The 25,948-nt window shown below is 38.9% G+C and overlaps 1 protein-coding gene across 1 annotated transcript in view; it reads right to left on the minus strand.

Annotated features, from left to right (window-relative positions):
• Nucleotides 1-22,869, minus strand: part of mxd4 (MAX dimerization protein 4) — a 53,924-nt gene extending 31,055 nt beyond the window's left edge. The window contains exons 1-3 of the mRNA XM_034188289.1: nucleotides 22,627-22,869; nucleotides 22,087-22,186; nucleotides 11,199-11,228 (exon numbers count right to left, since the gene is read on the minus strand). Of these exons, the coding sequence (XP_034044180.1) occupies nucleotides 11,199-11,228; nucleotides 22,087-22,186; nucleotides 22,627-22,690 (194 nt within the window). The 5' untranslated portion in view covers nucleotides 22,691-22,869. The remainder of the gene's footprint in view (nucleotides 1-11,198; nucleotides 11,229-22,086; nucleotides 22,187-22,626) is intronic.
• Nucleotides 22,870-25,948: the final 3,079 nt, after the last annotated feature.

Raw genomic sequence — 25,948 nt, forward strand, 5'->3', positions numbered from 1 at the left:
TAGGTTTTCTAATGTGACAGCAGGGTTTGGTAGTAGACTAGTCTGATGGACAGGCCTGGTCTGAAGGACAGGTATAACAGGTATACTGAACAAATATATTGTACACTAATGCAATACCACCAGTGACAAAGATATAGTGCATCCGAAAAGTATTCACAGTGATCTCTGCAGAGATGTTCAGTCGGATTCAGGTCTGGGCCACTCAAGGACATTCACAGAGTTGTCTTGAAGCCACTCCTTTGATATCTTGATTGTGTGCTTAGGGTCATTGTCCTGCTGAAAGATGAATCGTCACCCCAGGTCAAGAGCGCTCTGGAGCAGGTTTTTATCCAGGATGTTTTTGTACATTGCTGGATTCATCTCTGTGTGGAGTTTGCATGTTCTCCCCATGTCTGCGTGGGTTTCCTCAGAGCACTCCAGTTTTTAAATGTTCAAAACTTCTGGCATGCATTAACTTTGTGCCACTTGTGTGAACTAGTTGTGAACATTGCGCAACCTATTCAAAAACACTGCCTGTCACTGCATGTCATTCCGTGCAGAGCATCTCAACTTGAAATTAGATTATGATGAGATGCTACATCTACAATAAACATAACTTTACAGATACATTATCTGACTCATAAGAAGGAATAAAAATCATTATTAATTTTACCAATCATTACAATATATATCATAAATAATTACCTTTGAGACAAAATTCCAAATGCATTCTCCATCACACGACCCACACGAGAAAACCTGTAGCTGTGATTCTGGGAGCAATGAGAGAATGGTTTCATCAGCCAAGTTCTGAGAACAAATGCGTCATCGGCTACGAAATTATTATTTTATATAGCAAGCAAAGATGGGGTGAGGATCACCACTTTGTGAACAACTGTGTGGAAAAAAATAGTCCAACAGTTTAAGAACAATGTTTCTCAACGTTCAATTGCAATGAATTTAGGGATTCCATCATCTACAGTCCATAATATAATCAGAAGATTCAGAGAATGTGAAGAACTTTCTACACATAAGCGGCAAGGCCGAAAACCAACACTGAATGCACATGATCTTCGATCCCTCAGGTGACACTGAATTAAAAACCGACATCATTGTGTAAAGGACCTTACCGCGTGGGCTCAGGAGCACTTCAGAACACCACTGTCAGTTAATACACTTTGTTGCTACACCTACAAGTGCAAGTTAAAACTCTACCATGCAAAGCAAAAGCCATACATCAACAACATCCAGAAATGTCGCTGCCTTCTCTGGGCCCGAGCTCATTTGAAATGGACAGACGCAAAGTGAAAAAGTGTGCTGTGGTCTGATGAGTCCATTTTCAAATTGTTTTTGGAAATCATAGACGTCGTGTCCTCCCGACAAAAGAGGAAAAAGACCATCCACTGTTACCAGCACTAAGTTCACAAGCCAGCATCTGTGATGGCACCATCAATGCTGAAAGGCACATTCAGGTTTTGGAGCAACACGTGCTGCCATCCAAGCAACATCTTTTTTCAGGGATGTCCCTGCTTATTTCAGCAAGACAATGCCAAACCACATTGTGCATGTGTTACTACAAGGTGGCTTCGTAGTAAAACAGTGCAGGTAGTGGACTGGCCTGCCTGCAGTCCAGGCCTGTCACCCATTGAAAATGTGTGGCCCATTATGAAGCACAAAATGCGACAATGGAGACCCCAGACTGTTGAACTGCAGTCGAACATCAAGCAAGAATGGGAAAGAATTACACCTACAAAGCTTCAACAATTAGTGTCCTCAGTTCCCAAATGCTTATTGAGTGTTGTTAGAAGGAAAGGTGATGTAACACAGTGGTAAACATACCACTGTCCCAGCTTTTTTGAAACGTGTTGCAGGCATCCATTTCGAAATGAGCAAATACTTGCACAAAAACAATAAAGTTTATCAGGTTGAACATTAAATTTGTCTTTGTGGTGTATTCAATTGAACATAAGTTGAAGAGGATTTGCAAATCATTGTATTCTGCTTTCATTTACATTTTACACAATGTCCCAACTTCATTGGAATCCAGGGTTTTCATGTATCCCATAATCCCTAGCACGCCAGAGAGTCGCTGCAGTCAAAACAACATAGAGAATCCACATGATGACAATTGTAAATTAATATTATACTACAAAAAAGTATTTTTTTATGCTTTTCATCACGTTAATAAGAGACTGCATGCATGATACCCTGAAAACTGGCTAAAACAGTTATAACGAATAATCCGTGTCTGCTATGTTTAATCTGCGTGGAATTTAATAAACGCAAACCGAATTTCAGACATATTATATATATTAGTCTGGAACAAAGAGGACAAACAGTGTTGTAAAGGACAATAATCAAGACGTTAAAGAGCAAACTTCACTTTCCCCCAGAACGATATGATCAGGAAGCGAGCATAGCTCACAGCAACTCCCACTGAAAATAACAGAGACACAGCATGTTTACATAAAATAAACGCAATAACAACGTCTATAAACCCAGAGAATATATTTATGAGAGTTTTAGGCACAATATAAAAATAGTTTTATGTTGCGATGCTAATGCTGTTGTCCGTGTGCAGCGGTTAAAGTGCAGCGTGATCAGAGCGTCTCAATGCCGTTCTCAATGTTACTGAGATCTCGCAACGCAGTGACCTCTCCAAGGTTTTGCGGGATTTGAAACCCGAAAAGGGCGGATTGGGGTTGTAGAATAGAAATATTTGTAAAAATCTTAAAAAAAAACTTTTTCACATTGTCATTATGGAGTATTATCTGTAGAATTTTGAGGAAAAACAATAATTTCATCCATTTTGGATGAACATTAAAAAAAATGGAAAACGTGAAGCGCTATAAATACTTTCCAGATGCAGTGTATACCAAAGATGCTAACATATTAAAACCTGAAAAGTCACAGTTACTGTTTAATCTTTAAGTGTAATTTCACATTGCAGGTTTGTACAGGAGCTATATCAGAATGTCTCATATAGCAACAGAAAAGAAAAAAAAACACCTTGTCAATAAGGGTCTTCTGTTCTTACATAGAAATATTGTTGTTATAATTTGTATTAACACTTCATTTTGTCACTAATGTCGATGCACTGTGACTTTAATTTATAATAGAAAATTAGCATTTTTGTTTTAATCAAATTTTGTTTGATAGTGCCCTTTCAAAAGGAATAAAACATGAGTGAACAAAAGGACATTCAGAGAGCGCACAAATCTGTTCCACTGATCTTTTTCCACAGACGTGAAGTGCAGGTGGGGGTGCTGTTTTACAAGAAACACTACAGTACCGCAATTGTAAACTGCAAACCTCCGTCAACATCCCTCCATCCATCCATTTTCTTCTGCTTCATCCGAGGTTGGGTCGCGGGGGCAGCAGCTCAATCAAAGCCGCCCAAACCTCTCAATCCACACACACCTCCCCCAGTTCCAACCCAGCGTTTGCCAATTCCACAAATTTTTACTTTGGAAAAAATGTCAAGGCCAGATGTTGCTTTTCATAAGATAAAATATAATACAAAATATAGATCAATCAATCAATCAATCAATTTTTTTATATAGCGCCAAATCACAACAAACAGTTGCCCCAAGGCGCTTTATATTGTAAGGCAAGGCCATACAATAATTATGTAAAACCCCAACGGTCAAAACGACCCCCTGTGAGCAAGCACTTGGCTACAGTGGGAAGGAAAAATTCCCTTTTAACAAGAAGAAACCTCCAGCAGAACCAGGCTCAGGGAGGGGCAGTCTTCTGCTGGGACTGGTTGGGGCTGAGGGAGAGAACCAGGAAAAAGACATGCTGTGGAGGGGAGCAGAGATCGATCACTAATGATTAAATGCAGAGTGGTGCATACAGAGCAAAAAGAGAAAGAAACAGTGCATCATGGGAACCCCCCGGCAGTCTACGTCTATAGCAGCATAACTAAGGGATGGTTCAGGGTCACCTGATCCAGCCCTAACTATAAGCTTTAGCAAAAAGGAAAGTTTTAAGCCTAATCTTAAAAGTAGAGAGGGTGTCTGTCTCCCTGATCTGAATTGGGAGCTGGTTCCACAGGAGAGGAGCCTGAAAGCTGAAGGCTCTGCCTCCCATTCTACTCTTACAAACCCTAGGAACTACAAGTAAGCCTGCAGTCTGAGAGCGAAGCACTCTATTGGGGTGATATGGTACTACGAGGTCCCTAAGATAAGATGGGACCTGATTATTCAAAACCTTATAAGTAAGAAGAAGAATTTTAAATTCTATTCTAGAATTAACAGGAAGCCAATGAAGAGAGCCCAATATGGGTGAGATATGCTCTCTCCTTCTAGTCCCCGTCAGTACTCTAGCTGCAGCATTTTGAATTAACTGAAGGCTTTTTAGGGAACTTTTAGGACAACCTGATAATAATGAATTACAATAGTCCTAGACCTTTCTGATTTTAGAGATATTGCGTAAATGCAAAAAAGCAGTCCTACATATTTGTTTAATATACGCTTTGAATGACATATCCTGATCAAGAATGACTCCAAGATTTATCACAGTATTACTAGAGGTCAGGGTAATGCCATCCAGAGTAAGGATCTGGTTAGACACCATGTTTCTAAGATTTGTGGGGCCAAGTACAATAACTTCAGTTTTATCTGAGTTTAAAAGCAGGAAATTAGAGGTCATCCATGTCTTTATGTCTAAGACAATCCTGCAGTTTAGCTAATTGGTGTGTGTCCTCTGGCTTCATGGATAGATAAAGCTGGGTATCATCTGCGTAACAATGAAAATTTAAGCAATACCGTCTAATAATACTGCCTAAGGGAAGCATGTATAAAGTGAATAAAATTGGTCCTAGCACAGAACCTTGTGGAACTCCATAATTAACTTTAGTCTGTGAAGAAGATTCCCCATTTACATGAACAAATTGTAATCTACTAGACAAATATGATTCAAACCACCGCAGCGCAGTGCCTTTAATACCTATGGCATGCTCTAATCTCTGTAATAAAATTTTATGGTCAACAGTATCAAAAGCAGCACTGAGGTCTAAAAGAACAAGCACAGAGATGAGTTCACTGTCCGAGGCCATAAGAAGATCATTTGTAACCTTCACTAATGCTGTTTCTGTACTATGATGAATTCTAAAACCTGACTGAAACTCTTCAAATAGACCATTCCTCTGCAGATGATCAGTTAGCTGTTTTACAACTACCCTTTCAAGAATTTTTGAGAGAAAAGGAAGGTTGGAGATTGGCCTATAATTAGCTAAGATAGCTGGGTCAAGTGATGGCTTTTTAAGTAATGGTTTAATTACTGCCACCTTAAAAGCCTGTGGTACATAGCCAACTAACAAAGATAGATTGATCATATTTAAGATCGAAGCATTAAATAATGGTAGGGCTTCCTTGAGCAGCCTGGTAGGAATGGGGTCTAATAAACATGTTGATGGTTTGGATGAAGTAACTAATGAAAATAACTCAGACAGAACAATCGGAGAGAAAGAGTCTAACCAAATACCGGCATCACTGAAAGCAGCCAAAGATAACGATACGTCTTTGGGATGGTTATGAGTAATTTTTTCTCTAATAGTTAAAATTTTGTTAGCAAAGAAAGTCATGAAGTCATTACTAGTTAAAGTTAATGGAATACTGAGCTCAATAGAGCTCTGACTCTTTGTCAGCCTGGCTACAGTGCTGAAAAGAAACCTGGGATTGTTCTTATTTTCTTCAATTAGTGATGAGTAGAAAGATGTCCTAGCTTTACGGGGGGCTTTTTTTTTTATAGAGCAACAGACTCTTTTTCCAGGCTAAGTGAAGATCTTCTAAATGAGTGAGACGCCATTTCCTCTCCAACTTACGGTTATCTGCTTTAAGCTACGAGTTTGTGAGTTATACCACGGAGTCAGGCACTTCTGATTTAAAGCTCTCTTTTTTAGAGGAGCTACAGCATCCAAAGTTGTCTTCAATGAGGATGTAAAACTATTGATGAGATACTCTATCTCACTTACAGAGTTTAGGTAGCTACTCTGCACTGTGTTGGTATATGGCATTAGAGAATATAAAGAAGGAATCATATCCTTAAACCTAGTTACAGCGCTTTCTGAAAGACTTCTAGTGTAATGAAACTTATTCCCCACTGCTGGGTAGTCCATCAGAGTAAATGTAAATGTTATTAAGAAATGATCAGACAGAAGGGAGTTTTCAGGGAATACTGTTAAGTCTTCTATTTCCATACCATAAGTCAGAACAAGATCTAAGATAAGATTAAAGTGGTGGGTGGACTCATTTACTTTTTGAGCAAAGCCAATAGAGTCTAATAATAGATTAAATGCAGTGTTGAGGCTGTCATTCTCAGCATCTGTGTGGATGTTAAAATCGCCCACTATAATTATCTTATCTGAGCTAAGCACTAAGTCAGACAAAAGGTCTGAAAATTCACAGAGAAACTCACAGTAACGACCAGGTGGACGATAGATAATAACAAATAAAACTGTTTTTTGGGACTTCCAATTTGGATGGACAAGACTAAGAGTCAAGCTTTCAAATGAATTAAAGCTCTGTCTGGGTTTTTGATTAATTAATAAGCTGGAATGGAAGATTGCTGCTAATCCTCCGCCCCGGCCCGTGCTACGAGCATTCTGACAGTTAGTGTGACTCGGGGGTGTTGACTCATTTAAACTAACATATTCATCCTGCTGTAACCAGGTTTCTGTAAGGCAGAATAAATCAATATGTTGATCAATTATTATATCATTTACCAACAGGGACTTAGAAGAGAGAGACCTAATGTTTAATAGACCACATTTAACTGTTTTAGTCTGTGGTGCAGTTGAAGGTGCTATATTATTTTTTCTTTTTGAATTTTTATGCTTAAATAGATTTTTGCTGGTTATTGGTAGTCTGGGAGCAGGCACCGTCTCTACGGGGATGGGGTAATGAGGGGATGGCAGGGGGAGAGAAGCTGCAGAGAGGTGTGTAAGACTACAACTCTGCTTCCTGGTCCCAACCCTGGATAGTCACGGTTTGGAGGATTTAAGAAAATTGGCCAGATTTCTAGAAATGAGAGCTGCTCCATCCAAAGTGGGATGGATGCCGTCTCTCCTAACAAGACCAGGTTTTCCCCAGAAGCTTTGCCAATTATCTATGAAGCCCACCTCATTTTTTGGACACCACTCAGACAGCCAGCAATTCAAGGAGAACATGCGGCTAAACATGTCACTCCCGGTCTGATTGGGGAGGGGCCCAGAGAAAACTACAGAGTCTGACATTGTTTTTGCAAAGTTACACACCGATTTAATGTTAAGTTTAGTGACCTCCGATTGACGTAACCGGGTGTCATTACTGCCGACGTGAATTACAATCTTACCAAATTTACGCTTAGCCTTAGCCAGCAGTTTCAAATTTCCTTCAATGCCGCCTGCTCTGGCCCCCGGAAGACAATTGACTATGGTTTCTGGTGTCGCTAACTTCACATTTCGCAAAACAGAGTCGCCAATAACCAGAGTTTGATCCTCGGCGGGTGTGTCGCAGAGTGTGGAAAAACGGTTAGAGATGTGAATGGGTTGGCGGTGTACACGGGGCTTCTGTTTAGAACTACGCTTCCTCCTCACAGTCACCCAGTCGGCCTGCTTTCCCGGCTGCTCGGGATCTGCCAGGGGGTAACTAACGGCGTCTAAGCTACCTTGGTCCGCACCGACTACAGGGGCCTGGCTAGCTGTAGAATTTTCCACGGTGCGGAGCCGAGTCTCCAATTCGCCCAGCCTGGCCTCCAAAGCTACGAATAAGCTACACTTATTACAAGTACCATTACTGCTAAAGTAGGCCGAGGAATAACTAAACATTTCACACCCAGAGCAGAAAAGTGCGGGAGAGACAGGAGAAGCTGCCATGCTAAATCGGCTAAGAGCTAGTAGCTACGCTAAGCTAGCGGATTCCTAAAAACACGCAAAGTGAATAATGTGTAAATAATTTAGCAGAAGGAGTGCTTTAGTTAAGGCACGTAAAGATTACACTGGGAAACAAATCGTAATCTAGATAACTAGATCAATCTAACTGCGCAGATTAAACAGCTAACAGATACAGAAAAACACCGCTGTGCTCCGGAACAGGAAGTGATACAATACCGCAGTGAGAGCCAACCACCAGTAGAGGCAAGAGGATCAAAAGGACTTTCAATGTTGAAATCAAATATCTACTAAATCTGCAATATGGATCAATGCAAATCATGCTTAGTCTATTCACTGAGTGCCAGTTTGCACCTCATTCTCAGAAATGAGAGTGATTAAGGCACTTTTGATTGAGATATAATGCAAAATGTACACCAATTGGGCTTTTCAATATTAAATTCAAATATCCACAAAATACACAATCTTGGATCAGATCCAGATCAAAGTTTGTCAGACAATAGTGAGTGCTCGTCTGCACCTCACTTTGAAATAAAGGGCACATTTGATTAAGATACAATGCAAAATATACATTAAACAGTGTTTTCAATGTTAAATTTAAATGGCCACAAAAGCTGTAATCTGGATCAGATCTGGATAAAACTTTGTCAATCAATAAAGGATACCATCCTACATAATGCTCTCAAATATGAAAGACATGCAATCTTTTTTGAGACAGTTATAATTTTTTGAAAATTCGTTCAATGTTAAAGGATAGGGCTTTTTCCAATTTTCCAAGATTGTTCCTAACTTTTGACCTTGAAAATTTAATCAGTTCTTGCCTATCAGGATATGAATCCTCTGTAAAAAAAAAAAAATCATAAGGATATATGAAAAAATGTGGTTACAGGTTGTTCACAAACAGACAAACAGGGTTGAAAACATAACCTCTGCCACACTTTGTGGCAGAGGGGAAAAAACAAAGGCCTGTTTTTACTTGTAAACTACTGCACATCTGCTTGATCTCTGGCTCACACAGAGGTAAATCTTACATACGCCCTGAGGTCTACTGTACAGATGCTCATCCCTGGATTCCGCAGCATGAAGCCTTTAGGAGTCTACAACTCCCTCTGAATGAAACGCCAGTCCATCGCAGATTACTTCGCCATCCAAGGCCAGTGTCCATTTACAGCTTGGTGGACTGGGACAATAAAGTGTTTGTCCAAGGACACAGGAACTGAACCAAGATATGCATATTGGCAGTCCAATTCCTATTCCACTGAGCTACCTGCTCTGTGCACAAAGAATTATGGACAATAAAACCAAGCAGAAGTTTACTGGCATGGTGATGAAAAGCCTCCCCAAATTACAAGCGTGCATTGTCTCTGCTGCACCTCAAAACATTCCGAATGGTTGAATTTACTGGTGCGGTTTGGTGATGCGCTTCAAACTGCAAAATAAAAGATCAAATGCGGGCCTCAAAGCTTTCAACAGACATTGAGAAAGGTAAACATATTTCAGGACACAAGAAATCCAGTACCAAGGCTATGATATGCTATGCTAACAGGGTGAAAAGTGTTTCCACTAAAAGTTTCTTTTACTATTTTCTCCGGTAGTGAAAGTCACACTGTCAGCAGCGGTGAAGTGGAAATGTAAAGGTAAGCAGTGTAATTTATCCCGGGTCTTTATGTAATTTACTGCCCCTTACAAAGAACCAAATCAATATATTTCTCATTTTGAACTTATTGAAGGTCACGTTGAAAACCAGGCTTGGGTCTTCACAGATGGAGTCCATCTTGTGAGAGACCACAAAGATAGCTTGCACAACACTTTTATACAATGTGGGCGTTAAAGTGGGTGTGGTTTAGTCTATATGTTACTGGCTCTCACAGACAGCGGGAGCCATCCCTGTATCTGTAGCTTGCACATGCATGATGAAAGTGAAACTTAACTCTTATGTTTAAACTTTAAACCAGATCTCAAGAGACTTCCAAACAGATAACAAAGGCACATACTTGATCACTAACATAAAATAAGGAATTAGCACAGATATTATCTAACAGCAGCCAGCCGTTGATTCAGAGCATGGTGACGTGCAAAAGCATGGAAGTAAATACTGGTGCTAAAATGGAAATCCATGGGAGACATTATAAAAATGTGAATTAAACTGTACTGTGTAGCTGCATGTGTGTGTGTGTTTTTTTTTTTTTAGATACTCTGCTGCCAATCAGACTCACAGGCAAACAACAAATAAGGCAACATGTTTCTTGGGGTATTTTTATGTTATTTCATACATGACAATGATGTGTTTTTCCCCTGAAAATGTATCTTACTCCTCCATGAAAAAGAGATCTCACAGTCACATGACAACATCTTAGTGCATGTCAGAAAAAAGAAAGAAACTTGTGGTTTTAATGATGACAAAGGGAAGTAAGTAAACTGATTATGGAACAATTTACTGGCATTTTTCAGCATGATCGGACATCACAAAACGTCACAGTCACACCCCTTTTCGGACATGAGGTAAATGTGTCTCAACACCTGCACAGTAACCAGCATGGGTTTGTCTGTCAGGTCAGAGAGGAATTTGTCCATACTTGTTCTTCTCTGCACTACACACATTAATTACTCACTGCAAGACATGTGACTGGCAAATGTGAGCGTTGGTGTGTCACGCACACACTTTCCAGCCTGAGCTTATGTGCTGACAGTCACATCAGCTGTTTCCTCACTCCCCTATCAGAACCATTTAAAAAAAAACCAAAAAAAAAACCTAGTATGAGCAGCTTTCGGTGTGCTTGAAAAGATCTAATACTATCCTTCTGGCACTTCTTGGCACTAAGGTAATAGCTGAAAAGATGGCAGATGTTTAACCACCATTACTTAATTTTATGCTTTTTGAATATTTTCATTTTTGATTGTGGAGCAAAAACAGACATCTGTGGATTTCATGAGCAAAAGATCACACAACCACTAGCTGCACATGAAGGAGAAGAGAAAACAGTGTTTGTGAGTTGAAGCACAGTGCATGCTGGGAGAAGCATGGAATCACTTGGTGCAGGTACTGTGGTACAAATGTGCTTGTCTGCCCGCCTCCCTGCTCACACTGTCGGTCTGGGCTGGATTATCACATTACTAACAGGATTCTCATTCCATACAAGGTAATGAGTTTCATCAGAGAACCAGACACAGATCTAATCAGCACCAAGGCGTGCTTTAAAATGGTCTTATTATCCCTTTTCATGCATTTTACTGTAATGTATCTGACATTTAGGTTCAGCCATCACCCCTTCAAAAGTGCACTGCAGGCATAACAGGTCAGATCCATGACAATTAAGATGTACATATGGTGTAGATCACACCTTACCTGTGTTTCTCCAGCTCATTGTGTGATGACCTGAAAGACCAAAAGGACAATGATGAGTCCTACAGATTCAAGGACTGAAGTCCCAAAATCCTCCACAACCTTCACATCACATAGTTGGTGGATATACATCCTGGAAAGTCACAGTTTGAAACCATGTCTTTACCTTGGAAAAACTTAAAAAGCCCAGGAGGATGTCAATGATGATACTGGATATTCTGTCACTCTTCTGTGGCCTTGTTTTAACCATAGGGGGAAGTTCAAGATGTTTTCCACATTATGAATTTTGCATTTGCATTTCTGTCATATTGTCCGATATGCTGTGACGTCACTGGGAGGTTTTCTGGAAGTGCCAATGTTGCGCAAAAATTATGCTTTAGGCATCCTACGGTTAAGCTACTGTAGGCTTTTTTTTTTTTTTGTCAAATCTGGTGAATTATGTCATCAAACTGTACACTGTGATCATCATATATACTACTTCCCCCTGGTCTGTGAGACCTCCTCCACAGGAGTCACACACAATAGACTGGCACAGCTGCTGTCAGACAAAAGCTTCAACAAAAGCAGAAAGCATTCAAGTTGTTTTGATTTTATGCTTATGCGACCGCTCATCACAATGATGACGTAAGAGCTTTCAGTCAAACAGCAAGGTCAGATTCAGAATATAAAAAGGTGCCGTCACTATTTCACAATCAAGAAACGTGGTTTGCGCCAGACTCTCATATTAGTGCATGGAATTAAAAAGAGGAGCTGGATGAAAAAGACTAATCTTCCCACACCGGTTTGTCATAGTTATAGGCCATGAGCCTCTGGGATGCATATCCATGAAAGTGAGAATAGGTTATAAGAGTTAGCATTATCTGTAATGATAAGTAGTCTGGTGATTGATTATTCCGGTATAAATGCAGCACAGGTGAAAGTGTGTATAGGACAAAATGCCTAGTATTTATAGATCACTGTTAAATTCACATTTAGAAAGAAATATCTGTAGACATTAAATGACATTTTTTTCTGCATTATAATAAACCCAAAATTGTCTAAATCACTCATGCATTTTCATTCCACTCCCACTTAAACAAAACTAAGCTTTTTATTTAAAAAGACAGCATAATCGATCATATAAGTGCATAAAAATGAAGCCATATTTTTTAAAATTCTGCATAATGTTCTGTATGATCAGTGGCACTTATACTACCTATACACTTATACTACTCCTACACTGTATATATACACACACACAATCAGCATGCATGCATTGCTGTTATTGTTACTGTACACTGGGTGAACAGCAACAAGGCAGTGAATAGAAACGCAGCCGTCTGGAGGCCTAAACACTGCAGAATTCCTCAGTATGCGGCCTATTCTAAGGAGTGCCCTAATTTGATCGGCAACTGGAGTAACAAGGCCACTGCAGTCCATCTGAACAGGCGATCTCTTTGACAGACCATCATGGGTACCAGAGCAATAAAAATAAAAACAGAAATAACAAGGGGCCAAGCTGACAACAGCCCTTTACAGACTTTCCACTGTAGCAGTGGTTCCCACAGCTGTGTTGACGAGACCACGGCATCTGCAGAGCTGCACTGCTCGCCACACTGCCTTACATGTGACCATGCAACTGGGATAATGTAGCGCAAGATCAGCACAGATGAAGCACAGAATCTTGCACTGCTGCTAGCTGCCTGACTCAACCTGGCAACGCCATTTTTGAAGGGCCAATAATACAGACGGAAAAAATGCTGTGTGCCATCACGGAGGAATCTAGTTGGAAAATGTGGCCGAAAAACTACAGAGCACAACAAGGAAATCATATAGCAAATGGCAAAGGAAGGGAATCCTTATAGATTTGCTTTCCTCGTGGGTTAAAAACACATCTTTACATGTTATGTAAAACACAGAACTAATAATCAAAGCCACATACAATTCACCTTCTATCAGCTATTTACTGGAATGCAAAATAACCAAATGTCATCATAGTATCCAGTGTATATTTTCCTGTTTGCCACTTTGTGAAAAGCAGATTTCAGGTTCACAAAATAGGTTTAAAGGGCCGTTTCCACAGGAGTTGCACTGCGTGTTTGTGGATCTAGAGAAAGCTTGTGACAGGGTGCTGAGAGAGGAGTTGTGGTATTATATGAGGAAGTTGGGAGTAGCAGAGAAGCATGTGAGGGTGGTGCAGGATGTATATGAGGACAGTGTGACAGCAATGACCTGTGCAATACAAGTTAAAGGTGGAGGTGGATTGCATCAAAAATCAGCCCCGCACCCTTTTTTTGCCTGCAATGTTGATGGACAGGTTGACAGACAAGATCAGACAGGAGACTCCATGGATGACTGTGTTTCCAGATGTGACTGTGCTCTGTAGTAACAGTAGAGTACTGATGTTACAATGTCAAAATAAAGTATATAGTGCGCTTGGTTTTGGTGCAGAAGGTTCCTATGTCAAATCCCACCACTTCTGCATTTCTCCATGTCATGTGTTGTGTCAGGAAGGGCATCTGGCGTAAAGCTTGTGCCAAATCAAAACACAGATCCACCTCGGTGGATCTGCTGTGGTTATCGATTTCTATTTAATCTACTAGATGGCGGGTGCAGCCTGTGAGCTGTTGCCGGACAGCTTCCATTTTACATAGCTTTATTATGCGTCGTCAGGCATTAGATTAAATAGAAATAGATTATTTGCTGATTTAAACTTGGGTTTAAGTGGTCTGAAAATGCTGTTTTGTGCAGCGTTCAGGTGCAGCACCCAGCTGACAAAGGAGGTTAAATAAATCAGCTGGTTAAATAAATCAAAAATAAATATTAATAAATTGGGGAGTGAGCTTTCGTAAGTGTGTATTATATGTAATATTAATGATGTGGGGAAATGACTAAAATTGCTTAATAACGGTTAGAAAATGATTTATTTTTTGTGTTTGGCTGTATTCTGTAAAGTAGTGACTTCAGTTTTACTGCCTGAATGCGTTGTTGTGATAAATATCTCACCACTCATTTAGCAGTTCAATTAGAAGTCTCACATTCATAAGTCTCAATTAATTTATCCCTTTTTATTTAGCCTCTGGTTTTTTGTTCACATCAGGTTTTCCATCCTGAGATATTCTGTAAGAGCAAATTCATTTATCTCTCAATTTGGTGGGTCACATGAAAGTCGCTTTGACATTATATATTCTACTAATATAAGAATATACAGGAATGAGATTAATTTATTTGTAATATACTCTGTGTAAACAGTGTAGTGTTTTCAGATTTCTTTCAACTTGGTTCAGAAATTATTGAATAATTTTACTTTCACCTTGGCTGGTGTGGCTGTTTCATTTTATTTTATATTTTCATGAAGTGCTCCGTAAAAGCGGCGTTGCAGGTGTGTTAAGAGCAGTCTCTTTAATATTAGTATCTTTAACATGATGCGAGCAGACGAAGCACTTACTTTCACCTATGATTGTTTCCCATCTTTAACTTAACTTCATAATAAAATTAAAATAAAATTAAGGATCAAACTAGTATCTTGTGTCGTGACAGATGTGTGTTTCACAAATTGATGGAATTATTTTCTATTTGGACTGGGACTGACAAATCCATTCAAATCTATTTTCTAAATAGTATGATCAACTGTATTTGTTTTGACAAATATTGGCTATGGGACTGAGTCTGAATAAATGTAACAGCATAGTAATAGCATGGAAAATGCAGATTAACTCTCTCTCTTAAAAACATTGATAATGTCCATTGATTTCTATTTATGTCTGGTTATTAAACACTAACCAAGATGGCAGTGCTCTGGCAACAGCCAGCGAATGAGCAGATCGTCCCGGTCCTCCATCTGGTGAGTAAATAGAAATCGATGGCTGTGGTGACCCCGAGTGAAAAACAAGGGAGCAGCTGAAGGGACTTACTTTTACTTAAATGAACACTTTAACTGTAATCATGAGGTACAAGTAGCATGTAATCAAAACTTTTATGTTCTGAGAACAATTGACTTTTACGTTTACGAAGTCAAAAATATTGAGGCAATCAGTTGCCTCAATATTTTTGAGTTCTGCTAACTTGTTCAGGTTTACAGTGGAGCAACGGAAAACAAAAACGTGTTGGGTTGGATGTGCATTCACGGTCGAGGTGAGACAACAAAAATTTAAAAACAACTGTCTGACTATATAAGACAGGGTGTTTAAGGCTTTGGCATGAGATATACACCGTAATGAATAGGGATGGGTATCGAGAACCGGTTCCTTTCAAGTATCGTTAAGAAATGGTTCGATCCACCGACATCAATAACCTTTTTACTTAACAATTCCCTTATCAGTCCTTCAGAGTGGTCGTTGTTTTTGTGGGTGTTTGTCAGGAAAATGATAATTTCTCTACATTGATTACAGACCCTGCAGCAGGTCTGTAATAAACTTTTCTGCAGCGCGGCTTTGCTTTGAACCTTGAACCAATTGAAGCAGTGATTCGCAGATCGAAGCAATGCTTCGATCATTGCTTCGCTGATTAATTTTTTTCTTTCGCTTTCCCCCGCTAAAACCCTAAAGAGCATATAGCTGTGAGTATTATTTTACCTTTTTTATGTTAAACCGACATGTTATGGCTTTCTGAAACAGTTGATAGATGTATTTTATAACTTAAAAACGGGGCCGATGCTAACACGTTAGTATGTCTATGGCATTTTCAATTTTAGCAATAAGCAGTTGCAGCTGTCAAGCGTTTGTTGTTGTAAAAGAGTCAAATGTATTACAAATTGTAATATTTTTAAATGTATTTTTGCTTATATATTAATAATAATAGCAAACACAACAATAATAGTAATAATAACTAATCTAATGATTATATACAATTTTAGAGAAAGAGAAAAAAGAACCTGAATAAAAACAACAGAAAATATAAAACCAACTAACAATGAACATACATAAATAAATAAATACATACATACATACATAAAGAAATAAATAAGTGTTTCCTGTGAACACCTAGTGACTCTTACACCTCCATTTCATCCCTCTTATTTAAGTTTAATGACAGTTTGTTTCGGTCAAACCATATTTTCAATGTGTTAATTTCTTCAGTGATTTCCTCCAGAACTATCTGCCAAACTAGAAAACTGCTGCATACTAGTAAGAGCAAAATACTACTGGAATGAATTTGAATAAGGAAAGTTGTTTTTTTTTTTCTCACTTATTGTCTGGAATAGTCCCAGATTTCATTTCAGAGCTTCTAGAATTGAAACATTTTCATGCACGTGGTGTTGGGGGGTAATTTTGGGTTTCAGCTTTTTTGTTTTTCACCACTTTCATCCCTGAATATGTGAAATTGTGAGTCACTTTTGTGCGGATTAAAGTTACTAACTGGGACTCCTGTCTTGTTGCGAGAAAGAAACGAGAATCATCCTCTGTTCTGTTCACACAGCTCCAAACACTGTGCGGCTCTCTGCCGAGTCAAGTTAGAACGATAGAATCCATTCAGAATTAATAACTTCAAAGTGAAACACCATTTTGTTTATTTTTTATTTATGTCCAGAGATCAAGGATATAGTGACCAATTTCATATTTATTTACTTTAAGACTCAATGAAATACATAGAAAACCTGTAAAGCCTACTTTTAGTACAAAATTCACAAGAGGTATCGATAAGGGAATCGATAAGAAATCGGATCAATAAGCAGAATCGGTAATGGCATCGATATTGATAAAATCTTATCAATACCCATCCCTAGTAATGAGTAACCTTGTAGTTTTCCAAGTGTATTTTCTTAATAGTCAAGGGATGGCCATCATGTTTTCTTCATTCTCTGTGAGAAAATAGGCTAAACTGTCCTTTCTTACACCCACATGCTACATTATTGCATGATATGATTCTACAAAGCAAAGCACTGCAGATGATTTGTAAAAGCAAGGTTCTGTTTAACTGCACCTACAAATCTTTTAATACCCCAGGTGCACAGTTGATGCCCTGAACCCTTTGTGTGATAACTGAGTATAACTCGAACTGCAGTATCCTGTTATATGTACAAGACAAAGGTAGATGAAGACAGTTGTGGCGCATTAAGACCTCTCAATGAAGAACAGTGTTGTACAACCCCAATTCCAATGATGCCAAGACGTTGTGTAAAATGTAAATAAAAACAGAATAAAATTATTTGCAAATCCTCTTCAACCTATATTCAACTGAATACACCACACAGACAAGATATTTAATGTTCAAATTGATAAACTTTATTGTTTTTGTGCAAATATTTGCTCATTTTGAAATAGATGCCTGCAACACGTTTCAAAAAAGCTGGGACAGTGTTATGTTTACCACTGTGTTACATCACCTTTCCTTCTAACAACACTCAATAAGTGTTTGGGAACTGAGGACACTAATTGTTGAAGCTTTGTAGGTGGAATTCTTTGCCATTATTGCTTGATGTACAACTTCAGCTGTTCAACAGTCCGGGATCTCCGTTGTCGTATTTTGCGCTTCATAATGGGCCACACATTTTCAATGGGAGAGAGGTCTGGACTGCAGGCAGGCCAGTCCCGTACTCTTTTAGTATGAAGCCACGCTGTTGTAACACATGCAGAATGTGACTTGGCATTGTCTTGCTGAAATAAGCAGGGACGTTCCTGAAAAAGACGTTGCTTGGATGGCAGAATGTGTTGCTCCAAAAGCTGGATGTACCTTTCAGCATTGATGGTGCCATGACAGATGTGTAAGTTGCCAATGGCATGGGCAACTTACACATCTGTCATGGTATGGGGTGTGTTAGTGCCCATGGGCACTAACACACCCCCATATCATCACAGATGCTGGCTTTTGAACTTTGCGCTGGTAACAATCTGGATGGTTTTTTTCCTTTTTTGTCCGGTGGACACAACATCCATGATTTCCAAAAACAATATGAAATGTGGACTCAGACCACAGCACAGTTTTCCACTTTGCGCATGTCCTGAGCTCGGGCCCAGAGAAGGTGGCGGCGTTTCTGGATGTTGTTGATGTATGGCTTTCGCTTTGCATGGTAGAGTTTTAACTTGCACTTGTAAATGTAGCGACGAACTGTGTTAACTGACAATGGTTTTCTGAAGTGTTCCTGAGCACACGAGGTAAGATCCTTTACACAATGATGGTGATTTTTAATGCAGTGTCGCCTGAGGGATCGAAGGTCACGGGCATTCAACGTTGGTTTTCAGCCTTACCGTTTACATGTAGAAAGTTCTCCAGATTTTATGAATCTTCTGATTATATTATGAACTGTAGATGATGGAATCCCTAAATTCCTTGAAATTGAACATTGAGAAACATTGTTCATAAACTGTTGGACTATTTTTTCACGCAGTTGTTCACAAAGTGGTGATCCTTGCCCCATCTTTGCTGGTGAACGGCTGAGCCTTTTGGGGATGCTCCTTTTATACCCAATCAAGACACTTTCCAATTAGGTGTACTTTGAGTATTCATCAACTTTCCCAGTCTTTTGTTTCCTCATCCCAACTTTTTTGAAATGTGTTGCAGGCATCCATTTCAAAATGAGCAAATATTTGCACAAAAACAACAAAGTCTATCAGTCTGAACATTAAATATCTTGTCTTTGTGGTGTATTCAACTGAATATAGTTTGAAGAGGATTTTCAAATCATTGTATTCTGTTTTTATTTACATTTTAGATAACATCCCAACTTCATTGGAATTGGGGTTGTATTTGTGTGAGGCACCACACCCGAATGTGATGTCCCTATGTGCAGTCTGTATCACACCCCTATCGCCATCTTTACCACCCCAGACCTGAAAATACAGCCGCATGTATCTGTGACATGACAAAGGGATGTGGAAGAGGCTGCTTTCTTAAATGTGACAGCGTACTGAAACCATATCATACTGAAACTCAAAGCCCCAGTAAGACTTTTTTATTCCGCAATTAATTCAAACTATATCCTGTATGTGGAATGATTTCATTCTCGAGTTCACTACTGTGCACACCAGGCACATGGTGTATCCATACAGTCATACATGGAGCAACCAGGGCACAGTCTATTTCTGGCAAAAACTCTCAAAACACATGGAGTTTAAAGACTGATGTGGCAACATCTACTCAAATTATCCTGCAACAATTTACAAGTCGCCTCCTAGTCTGGATGAGTCCCTAAACCGGGGTCACGTGGTGTCAAGAGGGCCCAAAACAGATTCCCGGCATGTCATAAACATAATGATAAAATAGCATCACTGAATCCTTTCATTTTCCTTGTCATATTGACATAATTTTGACACAAAACATGCTCCTCTCAAAACGTGACCCTGTGGATAAACTCAAGCACACCCTTTCTTCTTCTATGGCGTTTAATGGCAGCCGGCATCCTTATTGTTGCATTGCTGCCACCTTCTGCATCAGTCTGTTATAGCAGTACTAAATCCTCTCGATGAGTCCAGTGTCTTTCAAGTATTTAAAAAGCCAACCGTTCCCCCTCTATAGGTTTAGGTCCCTTATAGTCCCCTATAGACACAGCTTGCAAAGTAAAGTATTTTGAGGTAAAATTAAAGCACTGCGCTAAATACTGTACAAGCATATTCATTGGTTATGATTTTTACCTGAGGCCAACATATGGCCATCGGGTATTGCGAAGACCTGGTGTCCATCCGTCTGTCCGTCAGTCAGACTGTGTTCAGCAAAAGTCCAGTTCTATTGCTGCCACAGTCTTCAAATTCATAGGGAACATTCTTGGGACACAGACCTTGGACAAGCTCAAAGATGGCTAACCTTGATGTATTTTAAGAGGTCAAAATGTCACATTCTGTTTGAATCTGTTCTTTTTTGTTTTTGAGTGGTGGGGGATGACAGCCAATCAGAGTAGAGCTGCATCATGATGTCAGTGGCTGGTCTCACCAAAACCGCTTTGCTTTGTGTTTATATGCATGTCTCTCATATGTAAAAGCTAGCGAGAAATAAACACTTCTAAAACCGAAAACCTAATAACACCTCTGAATTTATTTTGTGGACGTTAGCATGGTGACATCACAGGCTGGTAGCTAGCTGCATAACTGTTTCGTTTGTGTGTAAATATATCCTCTTTGTCATATATTATGTAAAAGATAGAAAGAAATAAACACTTCTAAAACTGAAAATGCTCTTTTTGCAACCTGATAGCACATTTTGCGGTGTTAGCATGCATGCTAACTTCCCATGGAGTTAATACCAGAAAATGCACAGAGGGTGATCTACAAATATTCCTTGATTTGCATAACTTCCGCTTTTGTCAAAAGCTCATCTACAAGCACACACAAAGCCTCCTGCAGACGCCATTAAAACATAAATATTGTTTTTGATTGACTGATTAATAGAGGGGCTTCTTTGAACATGTACAAATTGTATAAAATACAATCTTAATAATTAATTAAACAACTGCAAATTATAAAGAACACAGGGCTCATACGGCCGAGGGTATTTTAGCATTGTGTTAAATTTATTATTGATTTTACAACTGGTGGTATTTGAAAGTGCTGTATTCTGTGATGGAATTTCACAACACTTTATTTAGAATTCAACTGGTCTGGTGGTGGTATTGGGCATTATTATTTTTAATTTAATTTTTTAGCTCCCAATTTTCTACAGGAATACAAACTTCCTAGGGGCACTGCACTAGTGGGCAATAATACATGAACTCTTGCCACAATAGGGTGTTGACTGATAGGTTTGATATATATTTGATTTAGAGGCTGCCAAAGTAAAATAATTTAAGCATTACAATACCCATCAAATCTGTCTTTAAAATGATTCACATGTGACACTGATGTCATAGCCTCCTTGTGCAGCACACAGTGTGGAGACGAACCACACACCTTTGTGCTTTATCATTTTGTTATGATACATCATGATACATAATTTAAAAAATAAAATAAAAGTGAAAACATCACTGCAATATTATGCAAATTATATAACAATGTGATGTGCTAAATAACAGATTGCATAAATATTTGTGCACTTTAACACAGCACACATACACACCTATTATTTTTTAATTATATATTTTTAGATTTAATTAAAGCATGTGAAATGAATTTTTACATTTACTGCATTTCTTGGATTTGGAATGGATGGAAGCCATGACTGTCAAAAATCGATATATTGACATGACATTGACACTGACATATTTTAATAGCTGAAACAATTAATAGATTGATCAATACTGAAAGTAACTGAGTTGAAAGCTTGTAGTTGCTGGATGAAGCTTAGAAAATTGTAAACCCTATATGTTCTGAGAAATGGCGATGATCAATTTTTATAATTTTTTTCCTTAGTATTATTATGACTTATGAATAATCATAAACATATTTGATCAATCACTAATTAATTTAACTATTATTTACAGTTCTCCATCTAAACTATTAGTCTTTTTTTGCAAATAATATAATATTACATTTGATATTATTTATCCTTTTCTGATCACATTTATTTTGATGAAATTTGAATGTTTTGTGACTGTCATGGGGCCATGTAAGAGGTCTGCCTACTGCTGCCAGCTGCAGGCTCTGGAGGATTTGTGTGCGACGTGCCCTGGACTTTTCTGCTCTATCTGTCCATGTCAGTAAGACTGATATGGGTCTGATACTTGCAGGGGTCTGGGGAAACCCAGGGGCCACCAGCAGATCTGCACATGGGAACGTCGAACAAGATGCACAACTTTGAAAGTCTGGTTTCAAAGCTTTACCTCGGCGAAAGAACGAAAGCAGCTGCGTGCGTGTTCTCTCGTGGAGTGAAGGTTTATGACGTGCGTGGACATGAAGGAGTGGGAGTAACACGACTGACAGTGTACGCGTGGCAGTGTTTATTGCAGAAACCAAAACAGAGCCAAGCCCAGCAGAAAGATGGCAGTGTGCAGGAAAGCAGCAGCAATGCTCACAATCACTGACACAGAACAAACAACCATATTTACCTGTTGTTCTGAGTTTTTCTGGAGATCGGCGAGGCTTTCGTTTTCTTTCTGGAAAAGTCGCTATTGTACGGCAAAACAGACGCATAACCGTGTTCTGCTCCTGTTGGCAAAGCAAACAAAGATGAACGTTAAATTATAGTGGGGTCTGTAATGAAATGCTAACAAACACGCTGAGTGTAATCACTGAAAAACAGACTAAACAGGCTTCAGGAAGCAGATTTCATATCATTAAATTTACATGGCCATTATGCCATTATCATGCAGGCTATTTTCAATGTCACGCAGCAAGTACAGAAAAAAACAATGCACACAATGCGAACAAACCAAACCTGAGTTAAAAAAAACAAAAAACTACAAACTTTAAATAATAAATGTGAAGTCCATCTGATGTACAATCTACTGCTGGTCCATTGTCTGTAAAGTGACATCATACCTGCACTATGGCACAGCACGTTAAAACTTTACACCGGATAAAATACAAAATATTCACCCTTTATTCCACAATAATAAAGTAAAATGAGCTAACAAGGCGTGAAATACCTCTGTCTCTTTTTTCCAAGTACTCTGCAGCCTCCAGAAGAATTAAAAGAGAATTAAGTTCCATCGTGTTGTCTCGCTATAAAAATAGAAACAGCCTATTTACACAATGTAGAGGTCATATAATAATGGACTGACAAATAAAAAGTGACAACAGAGCGATATGTACGCAACTATAATCAGTTCTGAGTCTTGACGACTCCAAACTACAGTCAAATCAACAGCACGTAACTAAAACTCAGGAAGTGACTGACCGCTCGACTGTCCAATAAGAAATGGTGACGGCAAACGCGATACGATTGGCTTGACTCTATGAAACTCATCACGGACATGCCCTAGCAACAGTCTAGACGGCCCGCCCCTTTCTGCAATTCATTGGTCGGACGAGCAGACACTCGGTCATTGGCGGAGAGATATTTTAGGCGTGTCTCACATGTTGAACTTGACTTGTTTTGGTTGCCAAATTGATAACTTGTAAAAAGTGTGCGTTTGGATTTTAACCACAGATAAGTTATGTTTATCGTTTGTTCAGTTAACAAATGTCTTTTAAAATAGGCATCGGTTGTTTCTCATAATTGTACAGCTGGTATAAAAGACAGAACATTCCAGAAATAGTCTGACAGGGCTTTTTAAATTTCCTGTTCAAGTCATCATGAAACACTCTTATGAGGCAACAGAAAGTAGTGAAAAGGCAAGGTTGAAATATCATTTATTTGAAAATGAAAATGAAAAGGTAAGGCCTGGATTGTGAGCAAATCTTTAGTTGATGAATTTAATAATAATAATATGTCTCGCAGACATGAATGAGCAAAGTGCTTCAGCATCTCACTATCTCATTTCCGGTTTGTAGCTTCGTCTACCATTGGTTTGTGGCTTTTTACGGCTTTTTACGACAATGTTATCCGGTTTGTGGCTTTTTCCCCAATGGGCAGATTTTTTTGGTGCCATTTCCGGTTCTTGCCTTCGTCTAAAATAAGAGCAAGTTTCACGGCGCTTTGCTCGTAGTAATAATAATAATAATAATAATAATAATAATAATAATCCCAGTGCCATTTCACATTATACTGTGTTGGTTCTACTGTACCAGGTGGGATCAAAATTTGGTAGCAGGGGCCTTGAGCATAACAGACTTCTTTTTTCTATGCAGTTGATCATAGAATTTTTAAATATAAAACTGATAGCCTGATAGTTGACAAAAAAGTTAACAACAGGCTCCAGAATGACAACAAATTGTAATTTTTGTGAAATATTTTGTCATGTATCATGATAGTCCACAAATATTGAGCAGCAGACAGTCCTAACCTGGGACCACCTGGTGAATGAGACCAGGGACAGCCATGTGAGTTCAGGCAGAAGTAATTGGCCATTTTTCATACACTGCAAGAAAACACCAGAGGTTGTCCAAGTGCAATAAAAAGTTCAGAGTTGTAATTTGATAGTATGAGCAAAGACCTAGAAACAAGATTAGCTTCCAGTTCCTGCTTTTGGGTGACCATGAAATTCAAGTTGCATAGTCTTTGGATTTGATCCAAGGGAACCAGCTTTGCTTCTATAAATATGACTACTCATTAAAGAATGGAAGAGAAGACAATCTTGGTTTGTGATTCTGTTCAAGTGCTTCATCTGAGTCCAATCAATCAGAACCCAATCTTTACTGACTTACTGTCTCCCAAAAAACTGAGCATTTGATACATTCTAGGGTGGTTCTACCCCCTGTGAGATCAGATGGACCCAGATGGGCTGTTCTTTAAAACAGTCATATTGTGCAAAATGTCAGGTTCACAAGCATTTGGACACCAACACAATCTTTTTCTATTTTTTTCATCTGTACACCACTACAGTACAGTTGAATTGAAGCAATCAAGATATGCTTTTGGAATAGACTTTCACCTTTAATTCAAGGGTTTTAACAAAAGTATTGCTTTCATTATTGTCATCCACAGTCTCCACATTTTTCAAGGCCATGGGTAATTGAACAAATTGAGTGACCATGCAAGAAGGAAACTAAGTGACACCTATGAAAATTCTGATGGAGTTATAGCCTGTTGTGGCTATGACTGGAGAAACTGCATTGTGTAACTTTTCATCTGTCACAGCTTCACGGTGGAGTGGAACAGAGAAGGATTTTCTTAAATGTAGGCATGATTTTTTTTTTTCTTGCATAGAAATGTTTTTGGCTACAAACTTTAATATTAGTTTTTAATTTTGCACAGTATTAGCTGGTGGAATAGTGACCTCCAAAGGATTTGTTGGCTATTTTGACATTCTGCCCTCTAGCTACTGTAATATTCATCTGATTGAGTTAATAATTTTGCACAGTAAAGAGTGTCACTTTGGCTCAGTTGTGTCTATATTTGGGATTATCTGGTGCATGCATGGTTTGCCACATCTTGTTGCTGTCATTTTTGCTACAGTCTCTCAGATGTGTAATATGCATGCAACTGTGGGAGTGTGAAAGGTGTCATAATTGCAAGACTGGGAGAAATTATGATTGTTTCTGCAGGAGTGCTGAGCATAAATGTGGGTTTATGGTAACAGAGCTTTTACATTGCTGCTTTGGTCAGCTCTGGGTGCATTCCATGTGTCGTTTTCTCTATCACATGATGGAAATGTTGTGGGTTATGACTGACAACCACCAAGCATATTGTAAAAAAATAAAATAAATTAAAAAAAATAAGTTGAGAAAATTTTAAAAACTCAAGGCAGCTGACATATATTTTGGAGTTTACTCAACCTCTAAACATAGCATCTAATTAATGTTTGTGAGGTGAGATACTTGACTTGATTCTTGATATTTTCTCTGTCTTTTTTTTTTTAATTTACCCAATCCCCACTTTCTAAAAGTAGACATCTTTCTGTTGTAGTCTGGCGATGATGGGCATCCCCTTGTCCACTTCCAGTTCTTGGGGTCCTCAGCACTGAGGTACCTGCACATTGGATCTTGCTCAGGAAAGCATGTCATAGCTGATGATCCCTCTCAATGCAAGCTCATCCGAGTCTTCGTAAGTAATCATTCATTTGATATAAAGTCATTCCAGTGGTATCCAAGGATTCTCAAGCGAGAACAGTTATGAAACATATCAGGTAATTTTTTTTAGGTCACTGGCTAGCATCCACGCACAGTGACATTTGAAGGACTTGGACTCTAAAGACATGGATGGTCATTGTCATGCAAATGTTTTGGGAAAGCTAAATAGGGACCTCATGATCCCAAACACTCTTCCAATGCATCTCTTGATCTCAATGTTCATGGCCACAGACACGTGAACATCACTGCTGAGAAAAGTGAATCTCTGTACAAGTATGACACTTTCACTAATGATGC

The sequence above is a fragment of the Thalassophryne amazonica genome, chromosome 15 (assembly GCF_902500255.1).
Source record: "Thalassophryne amazonica chromosome 15, fThaAma1.1, whole genome shotgun sequence".
NCBI classification, from domain to species: Eukaryota; Metazoa; Chordata; class Actinopteri; order Batrachoidiformes; family Batrachoididae; genus Thalassophryne; species Thalassophryne amazonica.